Source organism: Danio aesculapii, chromosome 23, assembly GCF_903798145.1.
Source record: "Danio aesculapii chromosome 23, fDanAes4.1, whole genome shotgun sequence".
NCBI lineage: Eukaryota > Metazoa > Chordata > Actinopteri > Cypriniformes > Danionidae > Danio > Danio aesculapii.
Window position 1 is genome coordinate 19,744,321 of NC_079457.1, and position 24,412 is coordinate 19,768,732.

The window sequence follows — 24,412 nt, forward strand, 5'->3', positions numbered from 1 at the left end:
CTTTATGCATCTGTACAGTTTTTTTTTAAGTTTGAATTTATTCCCATCTATATAGATAATTTTTTTTTTGTTTTAAGTAAAATGAAAATGCTTTTCTTGACAAAGTGAGAAAATAATACAGTTCACGATACAATTAGTACACCCCCTTTTGAAAATTAATATTTATTAGTTTTATTAAACAGATCGATCCATTAAAATTTAGGTTTGGTCACCAAACATTTAGGAATGAACGATTAGACAGGCTAGTGCAACAACAACAAAATGTAACAAAATGTAATATATTTAATGTTATCTTTCTTTTTTCTTTTTAAAAATTAGTATTTAATAATTCCCCCAACATATTAATTTGAGTGTACTAAATTTTGGACCATGATCTTTGGACCATGGTTGGTCTTTGGTACTGACTAATGTATAAAAACACAAATTTGTATTATAGTAAAACATCCTGTAGCAAATATGAATTTAAAAGAGATATTTGTGTTGATTTTATGCTAAGCACTATATACAGTTGAAGTCAGAATTATTTGTCCCCCTGAATTATTAGCCCCCCTGTTTATTTTTCCCCAATTTCTGTTTAACGGAGAGAAGACTTTAACACATTTCTAAACATAATAGTTTTAATAACTCATTTCTAATAATTGATTTATTTGATCTTTGCCATGATGACAGTAAATAATATTTGACTAGATATTTTTCAAGACACTTCTATACAGCTTAAAGTGATATTTAAAGGCTTAACTAGATTAATTAGGTTAGCTAGGCAGGATATGGTAATTAGGCAAGTTATTGTATATGGATGGTTTGTTTTGTAGACTATCAAAAAAATATAGCTTAAAGGGGCTAATAATTTTGTCCTTAAAATGGTTTTTAAAAAATTATTCTAGCCAAAATAAAACAAATAAGACTTTCTCCAGAAAAAAAATATTATCACACATACTGTGAAAATTTCCTTGCTCTGTTAAACATCATTTGGAAAATATTTTAAAAAAGAAAGAAAAAATCTAAGGGGGACTAATAATTCTGACTTCAACTGTAGACAGACAGACAGACAGATAGAGAGATATTATATACATTCCCCCAACATACTAATTTGTATGTACTAATTTTTGGACCATGATCTTATGTTTTTTGATTAAATAGGTTTGGGCTTTGACAAATCTAATGTATGTATATATTTATCAAAGCATCCTATAGAAAATAGGAATGTAAAAGGGATATTTGTGAGAGGTGTACGCATTTATGTAGAGCACAGTATAAAAAGTTAATGTAAAACAAACAACAAATTCTTTCCTTTTTTTTCATTTTAAGTCAACTATAATGAGTTTTGTAAATTTTCACAAGAGATAAAAATCTGATGTTTAGCATAAACAAAAAGTTAAAGATCTGAGAAGAGTGAAATAAACTGCGTAAACCTTTCATTTGCAGAACTCCATCTTATTTGTGAATTAAGCCACTACTGAGAAAGCAAAAGCAAATCTGTTCAGCCACTCTTGAAGCTGATATACTGTGACTAAAGGAGTCTTTACTCAAACTAGCACACGGTTGAATGACAAATGAATCACGCACAATTTAACTTCTGCGAAAAGGCGACTCGCTTAAAATAAGCATCTCCCATCTCTTTATCAACACAATCGCCCTCCTCAGCATGCAAGAACACTGTTGCTGTGCCGCTGCACGTATATAGTAAAGGTCAGTGCTTAGAAGAAGAAATCTACAAAGAGTCGATCTCTTTGTTACGTGACATTATCTGGCTTTGTGTGCAGTGCCACACTTACAGGAAGAGCCATTGCTTTAGGTGTCTTATGATACACACATGCCGAAAAAACACCAGCCGCTGCCCTTTAACCGGAAACTAATGCCCAGCCTTCTGTTAAAGGACCTTGATTTGTGACAGGTCCATGAGCACATCCTGAAGCAGGCAGGACAAATGAAGCTTGAAGGTTCATCTCGAAATCCTCGCACAGGGAGTTGCCAGTTTGCATTATTGCCATCAAAATGCAATAACAAAAGCTCATGCAAAACAGCCGCTTTGAATAAGTTTAATTTGCAAGGGCTACAAAATAGGCTGTCAACCTCCAAAAACCAAATGACAGCGTAGTGATCAAAGCATTATTTTATGGGAATGTTTGAATCACACAGCTGGGTTTTTTCCGAAAATTGCAGCACTCTACAGATGCGGTGAAAGTGGCTAAAAATGAATTGGAAATGAAAATGTGATCCTTTTTTTGTTGTGTTGCCCTTACCGTTTAGTTGTTATTCAGGGGTTTGTTTATTTTGCACTTTATTCATCTACATACAGCTGAAGTCAGAATTATTGGCCCCCCTTTGAATTTCTTTTTTAAATATTTCCCAAATTATGTTTAACAGAGCAAGGAAATGTTCACAGTATGTCTGATAATATTTTTTCTTCTGGAGAAAGTCTTATTTGTTTTATTTCGGCATGGAATAAAAGCAGTTTTTAATAACCATTTAAAGGTCAAAATTATTAGCCCCTTTTTAGCTATATCATTATTATTAACTATTTTTTTCTCGATAGGAACAAATGGTTTGTTCTGTAGACTAACCAACTTGCCTAATTACCTTAACCTGCCTAGTTAACCTAATTAACCTAGTTACGCCTTTAAATGTCACTTTAAGCTGTATAGAAGTGTCCTGAAAAATATCTAGTAAAATATTATTTACTGTCATCATGGCAAAGATAAAATAAATCAGTTATTAGAAATGAGTTATTAAAACTATTATGTTTAGAAATGTGTTGAGAAAATCTTCTTTCCGTTACACAGAAATTGGGAAAAAATAAACAGGGGGGCTAATAATTCTGACTTCAACTGTATATATATATATATATATATATATATATATATATAGGGGTTTTCTAGACAAAAATCTGATGATTTAAATATGAATTCTGAAATATGAACAAGCAACCAAGCCATAAAAATAAAAATAGCGTATACTGAAGTGGTGGTGATATTTATTTTAGTTCATATACATTTTTATAATTATATAGTTTTATTTGGAGCGGCACAGTGGCGCAGCGGGAAGCACTGTCACCTTACAGCAAGAAGGTCGCTGGTTTGAGCCTTGGCTGGGTCAGTTGGCATTTCTGTGTGGAGTTTGCATGTTCTCCCCGTGGTCACCTGAGTTTCCTCCGGGTGCTCCGGTTTCCCCTCATAGTCCAAAGACATGCAGTATAGGTGAACTAGGTAAGCTAAATTGTCCATAGTGTATGTGTGTGAATGAGTGTGTATGGGTGTTTCCCAGTAATGGGTTGCGGCTGGAAGGGCATACGCTGCATAAAACGTTTGCTGAATAAAGAGTTTGGACATCTACTTGGAGACTTTTGATGCTTCCAAACAGTTTGCTGCAATCAAAAATCGTCCATGTCTTGAGGTAGTCCGTTTTGATGCAATTTACCTTCTGTGTGCAATCTGATTGGACAGGAATCACAGGACTAATTTTTCTAACCCCCACAGACAAGAAAAATTAAAGTAGTGACTGCAGATTGAAGGAAAGAACAAACACAAGAAAGAACACAGCAAATCAAAGAATCCTTTGTTACAACCAAGGACTGAAAGAAAAGCATCTCTGAATGCACAACACTTCCAACCTCGAAGCAGATGAGCTGCAGCAGCAACACTGTCAGATAAAAACAGCAGAACTAGGCTTATATTCACAAAGGTTTACCGCAATAGGACAACCAACAAAATGTAACTGGATAACCTGGTCTTTTGAGTCTTCATGCAACATTCAGACCAGAATTTGATGTAAGCAACACGATAGCATCTCACCTTGAAGCAATGGATGTTGGTGGTTGTGTAACTGTAATTGAGCATTATTTAAATACCACAACCTTCCTGAGTGTTGTTGCTGACCATGTCCATCCCTTTATGACCATCTTGTGATTGTTACTTCAAGTAGGATAACTCACCATGTCAAAAAGCTCATATCTCCTCATACTGGTTTCTTACTCTTATTGCCTCCAGATGATTTGGTATGTGCTGGAACGGGAGATTCATATCGTGCATGGGGAGCAAACAAACCTGCAGCAACTGCATAAAACACACAACATGAATACACAGAAACGGTGATACATCCAAAAACATCGGTAACCCTTTACAATAAGGTTGCATAAGTTAATGTATTTACTAACATTAACAACTAACTATATATTAATACAGTAATTAGTCATTTTTGGATCTAATGCAATATTGAACTATAATTACTAAATGCTGTGCAACTATTGTTCATTCTTAGTTCACGTTAGTCAATACATTACTAACTAAACATCATTGTAAAGTGTGACCAACATAACATACAGTAGCATAATCTTTATATAACGCAGATATAATAATATAAATTTGAATATATATATATATCACCAAGTCAAATTTAAGACCTTTAAGGACCATTCAGACTAACCGGTCTAAACACTGAGGATTTTAACAGCATGGTTGGGCCAGTGTGCCTCAAAAAACAAATAATTTAGTGATTTCTTAACCACATATTTTAAATAATGTGTCAAAATGTGCAAAATCTACTTCTATACATGCATTTTTACTATATATATATATAGTTATATATACTATATATACTATATATATATATAATGTTATAAGTTTTAAAGACTATAATAAAGCAAATAAGTCAGTCAAAAATACATGGGGACATTTTAAGCAAATGTTATTGTAACGATGACAATTACACCATATCGGGGGTAATGCTATAAGTAACGCGCGTTATGTAATATTACTTTTCCAAAGTAAGGAGTAATATAACGCATTACTTTTAAAAATAAGTGATATTATTTTAGCTACTTTTAAAAAATGTAACGCGAATTATTTACCTTGCTTAATTGGCTTTTACAAAATATATTGCGGAATAAAAATTACCTTAGTCAGGTTGAATCACACTCTCAATGAGAGCGTGCTGCGAGAGAACAGTCAGCTCGCCCTTATCATCGGGTCTTTTTTCACAGCTAATGAGTCAGTGTGGCGTTCTACTAACTAAATGTAGTAACTGAATCTACTAACGGATTAACTGTTCTACTAACTGATATAGGTTTATTTCGAGTCAGGGGTATCCGGTATGGTAGTACTTGCTGAAGACGCACACCGTTTCACAACTCCGTTCAATTTATATGAACTGGCTCGACCGGTTCACTTATACGATCCGGTTAAAACAAACGACTCATTCGCGGATCGCCTGTTATTAGTAGTCAGAAACAATAACAGCAGGCCGGAGACTTACATTTTTTCAAAGGGTTCTTGGTATTTTAAACTCATCGAAGAAAAGAAGTGGATTGCAGATCTTCTCGATAAAAAGGTGAAAAAACACCTGCCAGTTCTGAAAGAGATCAAACCTCGGTCAGGTAAGGAAAAGTTACGCAAAGGTATCTCAAATAATAACGCATTACTTTCTATAAAAAGTAACTAAATAAGCAATTACTTACTTTTTGGGAGGAGTAACTCAATATTCAAAAGTAACTTTCCCCAAAACTGTTGGTAAATAGATTGAGATGTATTGTTGGTGATCGTGTGTTGGCCTGATTGTGTAGCTTTACATGGACAAAGAAAAATTAATACCTGAGGTGTGTTCTTCATAGCTCGCTTAAATAATCTATGATGATTTGGGAGATCCTGGATTTTTTGGTCTTGGGCTACTTTGGTTCTTCAAACAAGTTAATCAGATTAAAATGTCTTGACGAAATGATCAGAGATTGTTGTGTGTTGTGAAGGACTGATCTATCCATCCTCGAAATTATGATCAGCAATGCAACGACTGGCTGATGGCACAACAGCGTAATGACATCATCTGAATTATATTTGTTAAATATGACACGCAATAACTTTCCTCCTTTGTTGTGGGCTGCGGGCTTTACACTCTCATGTGTCAAGAGTATTTAGTTTTTTATTTAATTTTACATTTAGAGTAGATTTTCTTTATTACAGTAGCCTAGGCATATTTAAGTTTCTTAGTTTGTGTAAGGGATAACTGGCTGTTTAAAATAATTTTGCATCAAAAAAGCATTTTAATATCAGTAAATGTCTTCAACTTTAGCAAGGCATCAAATCCCTGTCATATTAGCTGTCAAAGCATATGTTGAATGCATAAATTATTATTCCTTAAAAAAAAAAAACAGTCGAATATTGTGCATGTCTATTGTACACAAATTGTACTAAAGCTGTTTGGTACCTTAAATAGTACACGTTTGTATCTAAAAAGTCCATATTAACCAAATTTCTCTTTGAACCCCCTGGGGAGAACCCTCCTGTGACAGTTTTTGTACTTTTTTTTTTCGGAGTGCAGATTGCATTCGTTTTATTTATATATTTTTTAATTTAAACTATACGTTTTGTTTTTTTTACAATTTTTCTAAGTGTATATAATTACTACTATAAGAAAATGTCACATTTGGTACATTCTTTTAGTATTACCTTTGCTTGAAAAGACCTGATCTAATCTTGTTTATATGAAATAAGCCTGCTCCCAAACAGGTTTGAGCTACTAGACTTGTTGCTATGAGTTTTGAAGAACAAATCGATCCAGGATCATGTCAAATTGTCAATAACCAAATTCAGCTAATTGAGTAAATCTACGAATGAAGAACAGACCCCTGATTAAAACGATTTAAAACCTACAACACAATATTTCAGCAAATCTAAGACCTTTCAAGGCCAACACCCTGTGTGTGTATATGTACATAAAAACAAACGAAACCAAAACTCTTCATCCCACTGCAGTCAACCGCTAACTTTCAGCTAATGGTAATATAACATTTAACTAATTTGGAATTTTGGTCTGTCAATAATTTATGACTTGGAAAGAAGCCACAAGCTGAGCTCTGCCTCCATCATTACCCTTCAATTACTTGGTGATTAACATCAGGTCAAACCATCCGAATGACCTCACATCCACTAAATGAATTCAATTAATCAATTAGCAGCCGCAAAATAACCCAGCTACACCAGCGACCCCAAGAGTGGTCCCATGTTGGAACATGCATTTACACACGACCTCTCTGGCACAAAAATGTCACCGCTACCATCTGCGGGATGTTTCAGATCTGCTAAAATGAACAGACCGCTTCATTAATTCAGTATTTGGTGTTTTACCACATTCGTTTCACTTGACTTCTAAGGATTTAAAGTGGGACAAGCTATGACGTTAAGCAGTCTCTCTCTCTCGGGTTATCATGCACCGACACAAGAAACAGGCTCTGGAAATGAGTGAGAGAGATGAAGATAAAGGGAAGCGGAGAGCAGAGATGAAGACAGCAAGGAGGAAGCCAGAGCTTGATGATTTATAATGGCACTGCTAGAATGCAGAGTCTGTTCATAAGATAATTTGACTATGAGGTCATGCGAGCTGCAGTGCTGTCTGCGCTTCTGGAAAGAGCTTTTCTCAGCCTCTGACTTGAGCACAGACTCCCAATCCATTTCCAGACTGATGAAAAGCAAGTCAAGCAGAAGAACAAAAGGTGGCAAAATATTTGAAAGGGCGCTAGCGCGCTTCTCCAATGGGATAGATTGTAACGTCCACTTGAAATGTGACAGATTACAAAAAATGTGAGAGGTAATTTCAAGGGATAGTTGACCCAAAAATGTAAAATCCGTCATCATTTATTCATTCTCCTCTTGTTCAAAACCTGTTTGAATTTCATTCTTTAGGTGAACACAAAAGATTACATATTCAGGGTTCACACTCTAAGCCAAATGTCATATTCCTTGACTTTCACTGAGTAAAAAGCTGAATGTCTATGACTTATAACATACTAAGCAGTCCATACAGAATTGTGATTCTGAGATAGTTAAATTTACGCTAAAACAAATAATTCAAAAGGAGTTCGCAATGTTCTTAATTGCCTTAGAATTCCCTTAGATTTTGGCCTGCCAGGACACTGTTCAAATTTCTTCTGTGCCACCTGCATTGGTTTATATCAAATAACATTATATGTGTGTAGAAGTGCTCATCTGTTGTTTGTACACTGTAAAAAATATAAGAAATTGCTGCTTATTCAAACTTCTTTAAAATGAGATGAATCAACACAATTCTGGAGTTTTTTTTTTTGAGGGGAAGGCAACTTACGCTACCTGACAAAAGTCTTGCCGCCTATCCAAGTTTTAGGAACAACAAATAATAAGTTCTAGTTGTCACTTAACATAAATAATGTACAGTATAGAATATAAAGTCATGGTGCAGTGGAAAAAGAATGAATATTGTGTCTGACTTCCATGAGCTTGGAGGACTGCATTCATACATCTCTGCAATGATTCATATAACTTAATAAAGTCAACTGGAATGGCAAAGAAAGCGTTCTTGCAGGACTCCCAAGGGGCATCAAGATTTTTTGGATTCATCTTCAATGCCTTCTCCATCTTACCCCAGACATGCTCAATAATATTCATGACTGGTGACTGGGCTGGCCAGTTCTTGAGCACTATGACCTTCTTTTCTTTCAGGAACTTTGATGTGGAGACTGAAGTATGAGGAGTGCTATTCTGCTGAAGAATTTGCCCTCTCCTGTGGTTTGTAATGTAATGGACAGCACAAATGTCTTGATACCTCAGGCTGTTGATGTTGCCATCCACTCTGCAGATTTCTTGCATGCCCCCATACTGAATGTAACCCCAAACCATAATTTTATTTCTTCACCAAACTTGGCTGATTTCTATGAGAATATTGGGTTTATGCTGGTTCCAATAGGTATTTGTGATGATTGGGATGCAGTTCAACAGATGATCCATTTGAAAAATCTACCTTCTGCCACTTTTCCAAAGGATCAACTAGAAATCAATTTAGTATTTGTTGCTCTTACAACTGGGATCGACGACAACTTTTGTCAGGTAGTGTAATTGTTCTTTGTTCAATCTACTTAAATTAATCAAAAACTTAAGTAAACTTTAATTGATTTGTGTTGGGACAACACGAAGGAATTGTGTGGAAGCCAGAATTTTGTTACAGTATAGACAGCACAGCGTTGCGCTTCTTAGGTATGTGTGACCGGATTTAGATGTGTCAAGTGACATTGCTATGCACATTCAGCCAAAGTCTATTTGAACAAGACTTAAAAAGTAATATGTAAATTAAATAAAAAATAAAATATGGATATTTTGAAAGCAAATTAATCTAATAAATGCCACAAATAAAGTTGAATTGCAACAAAAAAAGTGCTTTTAGGCTACAATAATTATACATTTTACCTGCAAAATCCAGGAGGGATTGCTTGACACTGAGTCTAACCATAATAAAAGTAAAATATGTGAAGGGAAAAAAACATGGTATAGAAAAAAGTAAAAGTGGAAAGTCAAATGTAAAATGATTAATTCCCTGATATTTCATGACTTAAAATATATAAAATACCCTGACTTCAATATTTAGAATAGACCTTCTAGAAATTCCACAGTCTTTGGGATCCCTGTATATTGAGAAAGCTTGGAAACCTGTAATCAATGGCATCCATAGTAGGAAAAAAAAACTATTGATGTCAGTGGTTACAGGTCTACAACATTCTTCAATAAATCTTGTTTTGTGTTTAACAGAAATAGAAACAACTCAAAACTGGTTTGGAACAAGTAACTGGTGAGTAAATCGTGACAACTTATTTTTGGGTGAACTATCCCTTTAACCACATCAACATTTAATTTCAAAGGGCTCCTTTTATCATTGAGAAACATGCTCAAAGGTATAAGCACATTTATTTAAATCTCCTAATTGTTTCCCATAAACACAGTCACTGATAATGTCATTACATAAGCATAATAGCCTAAACCTAATTGCAACATCCTCTGCAAACAATATGATTTGCTAGATCTTACAATGAAGCTTTTCACAGCTTAATATAATAGCATTAAATGGGACAGAGAGGACAGGAAATTATCACCAGCACTACTCAAGGTTAGAATATACGTTCTCATTTAAGAGCGTGAAGTTAATTGCCTTTTCAGCCAGCCTGAAAAATGAAGCAGTCCATTTATTTTCCTCCATATCATTTCTCCAGGAGAGTCAATATTGGAGCTGATTTACGCACACTCTGCACTAAACTAAAAGTGCTCTGGCTTCCTCTCAAAAAACATACTTCATTAATGAACTGACCCTTATGTTTCACTAGACATTTCTCAAGAATCTCAATCAGTATTTATGATACTCTTTAAAACTAAAAAACATTGCTAAAACTGTGCATCTTTGTTTAGAATACCTGCACAGAATGCTTTCTTCACTTCATCAGAGTTATTGATTAAAACTATTGGCTGCTTTATTGATGAGGGAAGTCAATGCACTTACAGTACATGCAGAAAAAGGAGTTTAATCAAACACCATGAAACTGTATATTATTAATTTAATTAATAAGTATAATATTAATATAATATTTAAGTATATTATAGTTATTATTTTTGTCCTGATAGAAAGTTTTGAATGATTATAAAATAATTAAATTGTTGGGTAATACCTTGCAACAAAGGTTTCATTCATTATTTGACAAAAACTGAAGTATTTTTAAAGCATTTTTTAAGACATTAAAAATAATTTTATTGTTAAAAGAAATTGTTTTTCAGATTTATTACACTTAAAAGATGTAACCGTTTTTAAAAACATTTACTCATTTTGTGTTCAAATAACTTTCGACTGAGGCAAAGGAACGTTTTATTAGCGTCAAAAAAAACTAGCAACATTATTTAGTCTATTGACAAGTTTCTTAACAAATTTGAGACCGTTTTTTGTCGATAAACATATTTATGCATGTCTTTTGATATATACATGTTGACAAATACTTTTTTTCCCCTAAAAGTTGTTTCGTGTTGTTAAACTCAATTGTTATAAACTAACAAAAATTAAAATAGGCAAGTTTAAATTGTTTGTTGAAATAAAATAACTTACCAACAACTTTGTGCGGTTTGTGAGTAATTTGAAACTTATAATTGTTTTTTTAAATGACTAATTAAGGTAAATGCAAAAATGACATGGTAGAAATGGTTCAAATACGTTCAAAACTAAATATAAATAATATAAATGATAATATTATGCACTCATTCTGATTTTAAGTTGGAAAATATGTAATACTTTTTTACATCGTCCTTTGGCTTCAAATTACCCTGAATGCGAAAAGCGCATATAGATTTAGCAAGCACTAGGAGGGTAATGGGTGCATTTTACCGATACATTGTTTATTACATGAACCTTGTTGCAAAGCAGTGGTCTCAAACTCAATTCCTGAAGGGCCAAAGCTCTGCAGATTTTAGCTCCAACCCGTACCTGCTTAATATTCTCTTTTAGTAGTCTTGAACACCTTGATTAGATGGATCAGCTGTGTCCGATTAGGTTTGGAGCAAAACATGCAGAGCTACACTCCTTTATACGGCTGTTTCTCAATATGCATTCTTCAGTGATCTTGAGTTCTCATGTAACGTCATCAACCGCCAAAGTTCAGTTCCAAAACTCAAGCCCGCAAGAACGGAGGACGTGTGAAAGTTACTTGATGTGTTCTTAATATCGAGGATGAATCAAAGCAGACTTGAGCACAAAACTCGCTCGAGAAGTCCCAGAAGTTATTGCGGTTGAATAAAGGAGGTGGAAAGCACAGCATTTTATATAGATTTATCATTAAAGTTCAGAGTGAGACGGTGAGAGTAAACATCACCATGGAAATCTTTATAAAGGCGTAAACACATTAAGGGTCTTTATTTGCTGCAATTCGTATTAAAATTAGCTTTTTGTATTGTGCAAACTATATTTATAAGGTCTTTATGCATAGTATATATTGTGAAAAGGGGAAAAAACTAATTGATGTATGAATGCTGTAATGTTTAAATAATTTTCCATTAAAAACGCGTGAAGGTTATGTGACCATCAGGGAAAACCCGGGTAGAACACAACATCTCATTTCTCACAGGACGCGCTCTCTGTTCTCAGTCTCCCGAGTTCATTCTAAAGAGGTAACTTGGCTAGACCGTTCTCATCGTTCTTAGAATTGAGAAACAGCCTATGAGTTTGAGTCCCATGTTGTAGAGTTTCATTAAGAGTTAAGATCACCTGCACTCCCCCTGCTGGCCAGCCTGAAAGGAAAATAATTATAAAGTCGCACCTAATTAGCCAATTACAGTAGTCAATATTTGAAGAAGCTCAAAACATGTTCTGGTTTTAGGACAACTTTGATGAAATCCTTTGATCCACTTTCAAAGTATTACGCCGTATTAGACGTGTTTATCTGGCAAAACGATTAGATAAAATTAAAAAGCAAATAAAGCAGTTTAGCATGTGCATCATTTCCTTTGCTGTCTGGGCTACAAATCAGACCTATATGTGGAGAGAAAAAATAAGTTATCTTCCAAGACTGCATAACAGTGACATCCGGGTCGTTCAAATGAAATAAACATCTCAAAAGGCAGACAATGATAACAGCTCCACCATCCCCTCTCACCTTTGGTCCAGCTCTTTATGCAGAGAGATGTTCAGTCTAGTCAAGTGGACTCCTGCTGTCGGGTGAGGAGGACAAAGCAGGCGTGATGAACTGTATCCCAGCAGCACTGACGCCCAGCATGAACATTACTGGAAGCTCCAGATGGTCTCAGACACTCATTACACTTCACACCAGCTCGCATGCAAAAAAAAAAGAGGGCAAGAACAAAGGCTAAAAAAGCCCATCTAAAAAATGAATGGCGATAAATAAATCCTAGAAAGCAATAAACGTGAGATTCATGCAGGCGGTCAATAACTGGACAGAATTCCTCATACATAACTCAGGATGAAGAATAGAGCTTTTAATACTTGGACCCCACAGCATGTGTCAAGTTAGTTTCCATGGACCTCCATCAGTATATTTTTCTTAACATATAAATGATATTTGCTCCTGTTAGTGCAAATGTGTAAGGCATACATTGAAACAACTCTAGAGGACACAGTGGGCTCATTTTATGCATTTATTTATGTAGCAATTTACGTTCTGATTAGCTGCTGAGAGGCTGCATCAGCAGTTGGGTAATAACCGCACGCGTCTGAACACCCGCGGTTCAACGTCTCAGTCCTTCACTTCGCAAATCCGTGTGTTCCTCTCCAAAAATACCACAAAAGTTGCCTAAAAATGTCCCCGTTCTGAAAATCCCTGCACGTCTGCGATTTCACCAAATCCGTATTTCATGTTCTCCCCCTCCCCTAAATTAAAGTTCCCATTTGCAAAGCTAGTGAGGTCACACATTAGCAACAGAGGACAATCAACTTTTTCCCCTCCTCTTTACACACACAAAACTGCCCTCTGCTTCATTTTTTTTCGTTTGTTTGTTTTTAAACAGCCAGAGAAGAACAAAAAAGATTAAACATAATAAACTCCCAAACCTTTTGTACAGAGAAACCAAACTAAATGGAGAAAATGTCTTTTATATTAGTCCGCAGATATCCTCTGTGTATCCTCTCTCGGGCTCTGTAATTTTAATAGGGAAGTGAGACACACACATATACCAAATACAGTTCGGTGTGTCAATGAGAGGCTCTGTGTGTAGTAGGCAATGTCAACGCATCTGTCACTCCGTCCTTTTCTTTGTTTTATGTGGATTAGACGTAGGTCTTGGCCGTATGTATGATAGTGTGAATATGCATGTGTGTCATAAGTTAACGACGTGTAAGTCTACATCTGTGTGTGGGTTTAGGAAAGTCTTTAGGCCAGTCCGAAGCCTTCAGAACATTCCTGAATGGCCAGCAGCAGCATGTGTCTTAACTTCTCGTAGCTCTCGTACGCCGGGAGGTCCAACTGGTTAAAGCTGCAATCAGAGACAGACAGAGGTCAAATGTGCACAGAAATATTTTTTTTGCCATAAAATCATGGTTCCTATACAATTACAACCAGTTTTTAGTGAAGGGCATTGGTGGCTGCAAACTTTTTATTTAGCAGCACTAGCTCCAGCAATAATTTTTCCATTGATATTTGTTTTTTTTCATTAAAGGGCACCTATGATGAAAATGAACTTTTATAAGTTGCTTAGACAGAACTGTGTGTAGGTATAGTGTATTCACGATCATACTGGAGTGATAGAAACACAAGAAGTCTCTTTTTTTCAAATTTTCTGATGTTAAAAATAGGATCCAAAACCCTCCCATTTTGAGGCAGACCACTAAGTGATGTAGGAATGCAGTTTCCACCCTCACCAAATTGATTGACAGCCATGTATCAACATGTCTCCATAGTAACGTAGAAAGTTCTTACTGTAGTCAGAGATATCTGCTTCATTCTTGTCTGTCACCGTGCTGCTTATGCGTGAGATGCAGCAGGAGACGGTTAATGGTACACCCATCAGAGCAATAGTGAGTGAACACTATCCGCTTGTTAAGTCGTGACGTATTGGTGACGTTTGGAATACTGTTTCTGAGTCCAAGCCGCTACTCATTTGAACAGAGAAAATGTTTATGACTCCTTTTTAGTATCACACATTAAAGTGAATTTTATATAAAATCATTGTGTACACAACAGTTTCTGAACTTGCTGCATTATAGACAAAAGATGTATATAAAATGAATCGCTTTCTGGCCATCATATATATAGCAATCATGATTTTCTAAAGTAATGCATCGCTTTGTAAACGTTTATTATTACCATTTGATGAGTCTCCCCATACAGTTTGACAGTGCGCTTGGACCCGGAAAGTCACACTTAACAAGCAGATGGCTCTGACATGAACGTAGGAATAGTGGGCGGGGAGAAATAGCTCATTTGCATTACAGGCACAGGCAACAAAAATAGCTACAATGCCCTAAAAGCTCAAATATCCAATATAAAGAAAGGTATAATAAATAATCTGATAGGTATTTTGAGCTGAAACTTTAAAGACACATTCTGGAGACACAAATGACTTATCTTAAACCTTGAAAAAGCAGTAAAATAGGTGCCCTTTAAAAAAGATTTGAAAGAAGAGAACAAATCACAATATAACATTTATAAAAGACTTTAGGGGTTGTGTACTTTTTTGTTTTAACCATACAGATGAAGACAAAATAATTAACTATCTTGCGAAATTATAATCTTAATTTTGTCTTTGCCATGACGACAGCACAAAAATACTTGTTATTAGGGCTGCACAATATATCGTTTCAGCATCGATATTGCAATGTGCGAATCCGCAATAATCACATCGCAGTGATCTGCAATGTAGTCTGGATTATAGTTGAGCAGACACTACAGTTAACAACAGTTGAGTAATTTCATAGTTTAACCTTAAGCCATTTTGGGCACATTAAAAGAAACGTTTGTAGCTTAAAGATTAATTGTACATTGTATTGTTTTAATTGAGTAAATTATTTATATAGTGTTATTATTATTATTATTATTATTATTTAATTTCTGCTTTTAAATACTGTTTAACTTGCCAGAAAATCAAAAATCATTGTTTATTTGCATTTTTCTCTGTTGTATTTAACTTTGCGTATATATTTTTTTAAATTCATATTTTATGCAGATACACTCCCCTACAGAATTATCCCAATTAATCTAAAATGATGAATTCTTTACAAGCTATTCAAGTCATCTGCTGAAATAGCATTTATATCGCAATATTTATCGCAGTGAATGAAAATATTGCAATATTAGTTTTTTTCCATTAACGTGCAGCCCTATTTGTTATTTTGCAAAATAATAGTATTCAGCTTAAAATTGCAATTTAAATGCTTAACTAGCATAATTAGGCAAGTTCGGCTAATTAGGCAAGTAATTGGAAAACAGTGGTTTGTTTGAATATTATTAGGTGGCTAATATTATTCAACTGCACAGTTTTTACAACAAGTAGTATTTTTTTTCAGCCAAACAAACAAATACTTAAAGATAAATATAGTGAAAAATTTCTTTACTCTGTTAAAAAAAAAAAAAAAAAAAAAAAAAAAAAAAAAAAAGAACTTAAATTAGAACAAAATTATACTATATGTATATAGTATAATTTTGCCTATATGGCGCTTTATGGGTGGGTGAAGCTAAACCTCTTTTAGACCTGCTTTGATCAGTGTGACTCTGATTGGAGGAATTTTTATTATTATTTTTTTAACAAGTTCTACTAGCAAAGTAAAGGCATATATGCATTCAGTAAAGGCATATATGCATTCAGTAAAGGCACATATAATTATTTAACCAGGTCTTCAAAGGTCCCATGAAGTGCTTTGAAGCCAAAAGCATTTTGTTTCATCACCGCCTTGCCAGTGAGAGTGGTTGAGCTCAAGTGCATCAAATGAAAAGCAAAAGAGAAGCATCTTGAAGAAGGCGGGGCATGTCAGATACAAGAGAGCATTTGATTGGTTATGATTTGATGAGAAACTGAAATGTGTGGTGAAATAAATCCGTTGATCCATTTAGGCGAAAGTGAAAAACTACAAGCTTTACTCGTTTTTATCTTCCAAATGTAAATTGTCACTGTTCTGGAGCACACTAGCTTATGGAAATCTTAAAAACTAACAATACTGATACTAACATCTAAAACTAAAACTTTATTTTCATTTCATGGGACCTTTAAAGATTTCCTGTGGAGAAAGTGAATGGGGTTTTAACCTCCGGAATCTGACTGTTGCACACTACACATCATGCATTATGAAACTTCTAAATGCATTACATGTAAACACTTGAATTGTTTGTTTTAAAAGGCATTTCATTAATATATGAGCATTTACCAAGTGTGCGCAGAGGGCAGGCGGTCAGTGGAGCGGTCATCTCGGTGGATCTGGAACTTCTGAATACCGTTCATTCCCTCCAGTGCAGCAAAGCCCTGCAGTGGCACCTTGGAAGTGCCCGTAACAAACTGCAGAAATTTGGCCCTGTCAGCCTGGTCGAAGGATCGTAAAGCACGCCAGAACCACTGGATCTGCGCAGAGAAGGAACGACAGAAAATTAAAGCCATCTAGAGAATAGCCAGATGTTTTGGTATTAAGATATTAGGGTCACCGAAACCACAACATTACATTTAATTACTGATCTGAATATTGATCTGCGTCAGAGGAAACATGATCACCACCATTCGTAAAAACAGGCATAACATAATACATAGACGGAGTAAATGGTGAAATTTTATAAAAAATTCACACAACACAAACCTTTGATACACACAATTCTACTAAATGTGAAAAAGACAGAGGCAGTCCTGTGGGATTAATACCGCCTTTATAAAGCTTCATTCAGTAATATGGTATAGTAAGCTACTGCCTAAAAGCAAAATATACAGTATTCATTGTGTAGAGGATGCTCACAAACACAATATCGCTGTTAGCTTTATACTCTTATATTGTTTATTTTGGAGCATACTGAGAAGAGGAACTCCCACAAAGTTGAGCATATGTTAGGCAATCTGTTTAGCTTTGTTTATGGAGTGACTGCGTGATATAACTATATCAGTTAACCTTCAGAATAGCAAGCATTGAAAATTAAAACAGCAAAACAGCCGAAATAAAAAGAAAAATCATTGTAATACATTTTACCTTTAAACAAAAAAAATTACCATAAGAGTGTCATTATGACTAAATAGCAAAAACTGATCTACATCTTAATTCACAAAAAAATGGTAACACTGACATTTGTGGTGCAGTTTATACATTAAATTTAGTTTTTGTTTTGTTTTTACTTCCGATCAGGAATTTAGGTTTTCATTTCATTAGGGTTCATTTGTGAATTTCTCAATAATGTATAAGAATCCTACATATGTCAGACCCATGTTATGCAATAATAAATAAACAACTAGAAAAAGAGCGATGCTAACTTCAGAGTAGGGTTGGGAGATTAATCGAAAAGTAATCGAAATTGAGAATTTATGATCGGTCTACTTTTTCCAGCTTAATTTTTTCAATTACTTTCCCTACCATATGTGGAGTCACGTGACCTCCCTCTGTCAAGGCTAATTTACACATTACATTATGATTTACACTTATATTATTCTGATATTATACTTCTGCCAAGCGCACACATACGGTCCGGCACAGCCTTCGCATATCCACGTACCTCTCCAAAAAAAATTTAACTACACGTCACGACACGTAGCACAAGCTTTGTGACTGGTCGGTTTGGTAGCGGTGACTAGGGTGGGTGACACGGAGAGCTGCGCTTTAGGTAATGTGTGTTTTAATTTCAGTTGTTCATTTGTAAAAGCTATCAACCCTATCCTTTTCCTTGCCTGTCTGGTAGCAGAAAAACTGATAACGTGAAATTACTTTCACTAATATTGAAGCAAAGATCATGAAACCTTCAGACTTATGTGCTAAAATGAAGACAACAGTAATAAAAAATAAACAATTAAATATTTTATTTCATGTCATCCCATTTTCCCCCATGTCATCCTATTGTGTGTACACACCTGAATAGAACTGGACTGATATTTATGGTATTCAGTATTGGCCTTGAGGTCATCGATGTCGATGGTGGGCAGGCCGGAGATGAGCAGCTCCAGCTCTTGCTCAGTGAAGATGGAGATCAGTCTCTTGGGGATGATCTCATAAAAGCCCTCGAGGAATGCAGCCAGCTGTTTACGGATTGCACCTGAGAAACAGAGATGTTTCAGCTTCCTGACAGATTCTCAAAGCTCCATCCTCTTTAGGAGCAGTGACGTTTATTGGAGTGTGCACTCACCTGTCATCTTCATCTGGCAGACCAGATGCACATATTCCTTCTTATTCTCTTCTGTGACAAGGATGTTGGCACCGTTGGCCTTCAGATCTCTCACTTCACAAACGCCAAACTCTTGGACCTGTGAATATAACATGAAGAAGAGATCATCACACATCTCTTTATATGAAAACGTTACAAGGAAACTCGTATTGTAAATTATATTTAAAAAGTCATTCGTATTTTTGTGAAATTTAGAGCTGGCTGATACAGCAAAAAAAGATTACCATGATAGGTTTCATATTGTATGGTATCGATAATTTTTCAATATTATTTAACAAATAATTTATGAAGCCAGCAGATTTTTAAAAAATACATAGATAAAACTATTAAGCTTCATACTGAATTTTTAAAAAAAGTTAGTCAATGGTGTACCGTCAATAAATACAGATAAACTTCTTATTTTTCCTTTTATCGAGTTTTATTTAATCAAGTGTTTACTGGAGCAAAGATGGGAATAGCATTGATGGCAAAAGGTCTGGATAAACATGTAAACCAAGCAATTACAGTTTGTTTTGTCATGTTTAGGAATGTAAAAAAAAAAACTAACATTATTGTGCAACCAATAAATTATTTGTGCAAAAATGTCATATGCTTTAGACTCCAAAGACTTCTCTAGATATCTTCAGTTCCGGCAACATTGCCATCAAAACATAAAAAAAGACCCTGATGATGATACAAATAACAGTGCTCTAGTTAAATTATTCTCCTCAGCTTATATGGTTGAACCAATGTTAAAAACTATACCTAAATTCTATAAATCATTGATAGATCTACGAGGGGATTAATCTCTGTACATTAAAGAAAAATGGGATAAGGAAAGTGGTATAATCTCAAATGAGGATTGGCTAAATATTGTAAATTACAATGGGCTACTTCACAATACAGCAATACACAACAACACAATAAGGAGGTGCAAATGGTATGAAAATGCATTCTATACCTCTGTGCTGAATGTCAGCTCATAGCCCAGAGTCGACACATCATTCTCCAACAAATAAACCAGACCTTGGAAAAAGGGATAGTCTTCGCTTTCCATGTCTGTATACCTGTTACACACAAAAAATTACTCATTCTTTATATATATAACACATATATAAAATCTAAATGAGGCGAATGGCAATGATCCCTGCTGGTACCTGACGCTCTTGCCCAGGATGTGCTTGTAGAAGCTGCGTGTAAAGTAACACTCTAATAGCCTGTTGTCATAGACTGCTTTGGCCACCACACGTCCAACAAACTTGAAGTAGCTGAGATGGTTGGGGTTGCAGTGGGATGAGGGGTTGATGGTATAGGTGACCCGATCGCCAGGAGAGGTGCGGAACAGGGCATACATGGGGTTGAACATTTCTCTGGAGATGATCATATACCACTCTCTTAACAGCCCGCCTGCATCCTGACCCTCCTCTCCTTCAAATACTATATACCTATAGAGAAAGAGCATCAGATTGAAAAAGGGAACAAATGACTGCCCTGCTGTTGCCGTTATCTGTGAAATAATGCCATGTTTATGTGAAAATGTCAAAGCGAGAAAGCATGAGATTTACAGTCTGTTCTTCATGTCTTCTGGGCTCTTGCGGTGCAGCTCTCTGTAGGAATCTTCAAAGACGTGATCTCTCCTCACATGGACGGCCATATCCTCTTTTCTCAAGCCTTCATCCAGACGCTCCAGCTCCTGACGGAAATACCTGAGAGAGACACACTTATTAGAGGAAACATTTAAAAGGCCAGGAGAGAGAAAAGGAAATACAAAATCTCTAAATGAAATGGTAATAATGATCATTTAAAAACGTTTGTAACTTTTACCCCTCCCAAAAAACAAAGCAGGGCTCGAAATGAACCTTTTTGCTTGGTAGCACCGCTGTTCTCCTAACTTCAAAAATTTTGTCGCACCAGCCAAAATTGTCACACAGTCCGAGCACAGTCTCTACAAGTTTTATATTAACAGATTTATAGCATTTGAAATCAACACTAATCAAAACAAACAAACAAAAAAAATCTGCATGAGCCCACCGGCCCTGCACATGCTGCTTGACGAGAATGAGATGAACCGAGCTAACGGTAATAACTTTGCTGTTCTCGCAGGTGGTGTCTGATATTGCACAAATGATATTGACATATTACTTATTATTTGCATATGTCATCTTAATAGCAGTAACAGTCTTTTTAGGTACGGCAATATTAGTTTCATCTCAGTGAATGCCATCTCTTTTGCGATTGTGAACGCAGTGCCAGTTGCACGACTGACAGAACTTTGATGATTAAATGAAAGATTAAATAAATTTAGTGGTTAAAATGTGTAGATGTGGCAAGTGCTGTTACCTGAAAACTCGGTCGCAACGACTCTACAGTGAATGCTTTAATAATTTTTTCATAGCGGACTTTAACCCACTGGAAGTCTTTGATCCACTCATCGAAAAGTGTATTAACATTCACCACATGATCACTAATAAGATGTGCCATTATTTGCAATTTTAGGTGGTTTCTAAAACAAAATCTGTCAGTGTTTTTTTCATTCTCTCGTATCCAGACCTTTACATTTTCATGGTTGTAGCTCCCTGTCATTAACCAATCTATTCACGTTCTTTTCTAGAGCAGTGGGCCAATAAGAGGAACTTGAAGGCGGGGCAAGCATTGCGTGATTTGTTCACTGCAGCAAGTTGACATGACGACTGTTTTAAACCATTCCTGAGCGCTGTGTTTGGCGTTTTTTTGTGCAAAAATGCATTCTGTGTGAATGTCTCCTAAATATGCGCATGCTGTGTGAACATTTTGCAGTGAAAACTGACCACACGGCAACAATTTATACACTCGCACAAATGCTACCAAATATATTTTGAGGTTGCATAGACAAAATAATAAACACAAAATTTCAGGGAAATGTGACTGAAACGGTCGCAATTTCGAGCTCTGTAAAATAAATACAAATCATGAAAATATCTTTGAATTATTATACATTTTCTTTTATTTTCATAAAGTCAATTGTTTAGACGTTGTTTAGGCACATTTTCCACAAACTCTCAGTACCAAATGAAATATATAAAAATAAATATGTTCAATATATTTATTTATCATTAGTATTAAAGTAAAAATCAAGGTAATACAAAAAATATCAATAGTATTTTTGTATTTCTTCACAAATATATGTTTATATAATGTTTATGGCACCAATGGAGAATCTTTAAATTTGTTTCTTAATATTTAGGAGTAATATTATTAATAATATTAGGTTTTTTATTTTGCAATTGTATTTATTTTATCCTTTAGCATAATTTTTATATATTCTGCTTGTTTTTGGGGTGAAATATAACTAAAGTTAAAAATATTATAAAGTAAAATGTTCTTAATTGGCATCCCAAACAAAAGCTGCATTTACACTGCATGATTCAAGTGACACAATTTTTTTTCTACCACGTGGCACAGACATTGCCCATGTACGTGTAAGCAGAAAAAAAAAAAAACGTAAAAAAAATATATATCACATGGATTCCGATTAGCTCAAATCAGATTCAGGCCTTGTTCATATCTGAAAATGTATCTGATGTGAATCAAATCCGTGCCCTCGTGTCTGCAGTGCAATCAGGTAGATCTGACGCTTTTGTTTCAGAACAGACTTTAGCATTGTCCCAAACCTTAAATCTCATACACAAGGACTAAAAAAACCTTTTATATTGTCAGGTAGCACAGATATTTAAGCATGTTAACGAGAGAGAGAGAGAGAGAGAGAGAGAGAGAGAGAGAGAGAGAGAACAATATCCGCCACATAACCAATGTAAACAAAACTATTGCATACATCACGTGCATAAATCACGCCATGGACATTACGATTAAAGATGCCTACTGGTTTAAAAAGGCCCAAATTAAAAGAAGATGGCCAAATTAACTTTTCTGTCATAAACTAAAGTAAAACAGCTTGTCAAAAAGAATTCAAAAAAATAAAACCCTGCGAACAGATTAAATACAGGAACGGAGAGAAGGGCGCCTTTTTATTATCAGATGTCAGTCAGCGCCTGCTCTTTTTTTCCTGGTCATTGTGTCTGTCGTGTGCAGTGTCAATGCAGACAATCAGATTCGAGCCACTTTTAAAAGATGATGTAAGCCGGTCATCAAAAAAATTTAATACATTTACAAAATCAGAATTGACCATCAAGATCTGCAGTGTAAATGCAGCCAAAGCTACGTCATTGTGAGAAAACAGCAAAAAGAAAAAGAAAAAAAATCATACTTGCGCTTAACGTCAAAGTCCAAGATGCGGATGTAGTCAACCAAAACAGCGAAAGGCCCGTCTGCCAGGTGAGTGGTAGATTGACGCAGGATCTGATTCAGCACTGTGCGGTGGGTCTCTGTTAAAGTCGGAAAGGGAGTTCATATGGAGGACAGCCTACATCAGCATTCATCACCTACTGTCTGAACCTCCATGAGGGACCGGCAACAGCTTGTGTTTGATTGACTCACCTGCGAAACGGAGGAACTTCTGTGTATCTGGAGGCAGGTTGGAAGAGATGTGCATAGAGGAAGGCTCTCTGGAAAAGAAGGGGTCCAGAGAGGAGGGGGTCGCGGGAGTGAGAGGGGCGGGTGACAGGGGTGGAGGCTCATCCTTGATGTGTGACAGCTGGCTCTCCCGAGTGTCCCGAACTGGAGGTTTGCTTTCCCGCTCCGTTGCATGCACCAAGAAAAAGGCCTCCACTGCAGGCTGCAGCACTACAGGAATACAGAGAGATTTGTAAAATATGAAGTAGCTCCTTTGATTCCAAAACATCCCTCATAAATAATAAAAGAAATACCTAGAACTGCGTGTTGGTCATGAGACTCTTCAAGCTCTTTCAGACATTCTCCTAGCATGTCCCACAGCTCATCCAACAGCAGCTGCTCACTCAACAGCGGCAGGTCAGGCAAACGCTCCTCCTGCTCCTGCTGACTGCTGCTCTCCTCACCTGCTCATGCACAAAACCATATATAAACAAGTTATTTTAGACAGATTTTCTTCAGGGTGCATTAACGTAGCACAAAGCATATAAACCATGAATAATTGTTAAAAGGCATGTAAAACGAAAAAGACGACCAAGTAAAAAGACAAGGACAAACAAGACAAAAGTAGACAAAAAAAGAACACAAAGAGGAAAAGACAAAAACAAAGACGAAACATGACGAAGATGAAGACCCAAAAGAAGACAATGAAAAAAGTAGACAAAAGACGAAAAAGTACCCAAAAAAGGAAAAAGAAGATGCAGAAGATGAAGAAAAACATGAAGAAAAGGACGAAGACAGAGACGAAAAACAAAAAAGATGATGAAGTAGACAAAACACCAAAAAGACGAAAAAGACAAGATGAAGTAGACAAAAAACACCAAAAAGACAAAAAAAGACGAAGACAAGATGAAGAAAAGTAGACAAAAAACACCAAAAAGACAAAGAAAGACGAAAAAGACAAGACAAAAAAAGATGATGAAGTAGACAATAAAAAAACACCAAATAGACGAAGACAGATGAAGACCAAAAAAAGGACAACGAAAAAGACGAGGACGATAAAGTAGACAAAAAAGATGAAAAAGCAAACGAAAAAGAACAAAGATGAAGACGAAAAAGAAAATGACAAAGACGAAGATAAAGATGATGATGATGATAAAGACCAATAAAATAAGACAAAAAAGCAGACGAAAAAGAACAAAAAAGATGACATAGACGACGACGAGGAAAGACAAAGATGAAGTCTAAAAAGATGATGAAAGATGACAATAAAGTAGACAAAAAAGATGAAGAAAAAAACGACGACGAAAGGGAAAAAAAGACAAAGATGAT

At 35.6% G+C, this 24,412-nt stretch overlaps 1 protein-coding gene across 7 annotated transcripts in view; it reads right to left on the reverse strand.

Moving 5' to 3' along the window:
* Positions 1–12,737: 12,737 nt before the first annotated feature.
* Positions 12,738–24,412, reverse strand: part of huwe1 (HECT, UBA and WWE domain containing E3 ubiquitin protein ligase 1) — a 76,308-nt gene continuing 64,633 nt past the window's right edge. For all 7 annotated transcript variants that reach the window (XM_056448910.1, XM_056448907.1, XM_056448908.1 and 4 more), the window contains 10 exons: positions 23,398–23,547; positions 23,069–23,314; positions 22,839–22,956; positions 20,161–20,301; positions 19,753–20,040; positions 19,557–19,662; positions 18,578–18,695; positions 18,306–18,487; positions 16,636–16,826; positions 12,738–13,751 (listed from right to left, as the gene is read on the reverse strand). In XM_056448910.1, the coding sequence (XP_056304885.1) occupies positions 13,649–13,751; positions 16,636–16,826; positions 18,306–18,487; positions 18,578–18,695; positions 19,557–19,662; positions 19,753–20,040; positions 20,161–20,301; positions 22,839–22,956; positions 23,069–23,314; positions 23,398–23,547 (1,643 nt within the window). In that variant the 3' untranslated portion in view covers positions 12,738–13,648. The remainder of the gene's footprint in view (positions 13,752–16,635; positions 16,827–18,305; positions 18,488–18,577; positions 18,696–19,556; positions 19,663–19,752; positions 20,041–20,160; positions 20,302–22,838; positions 22,957–23,068; positions 23,315–23,397; positions 23,548–24,412) is intronic.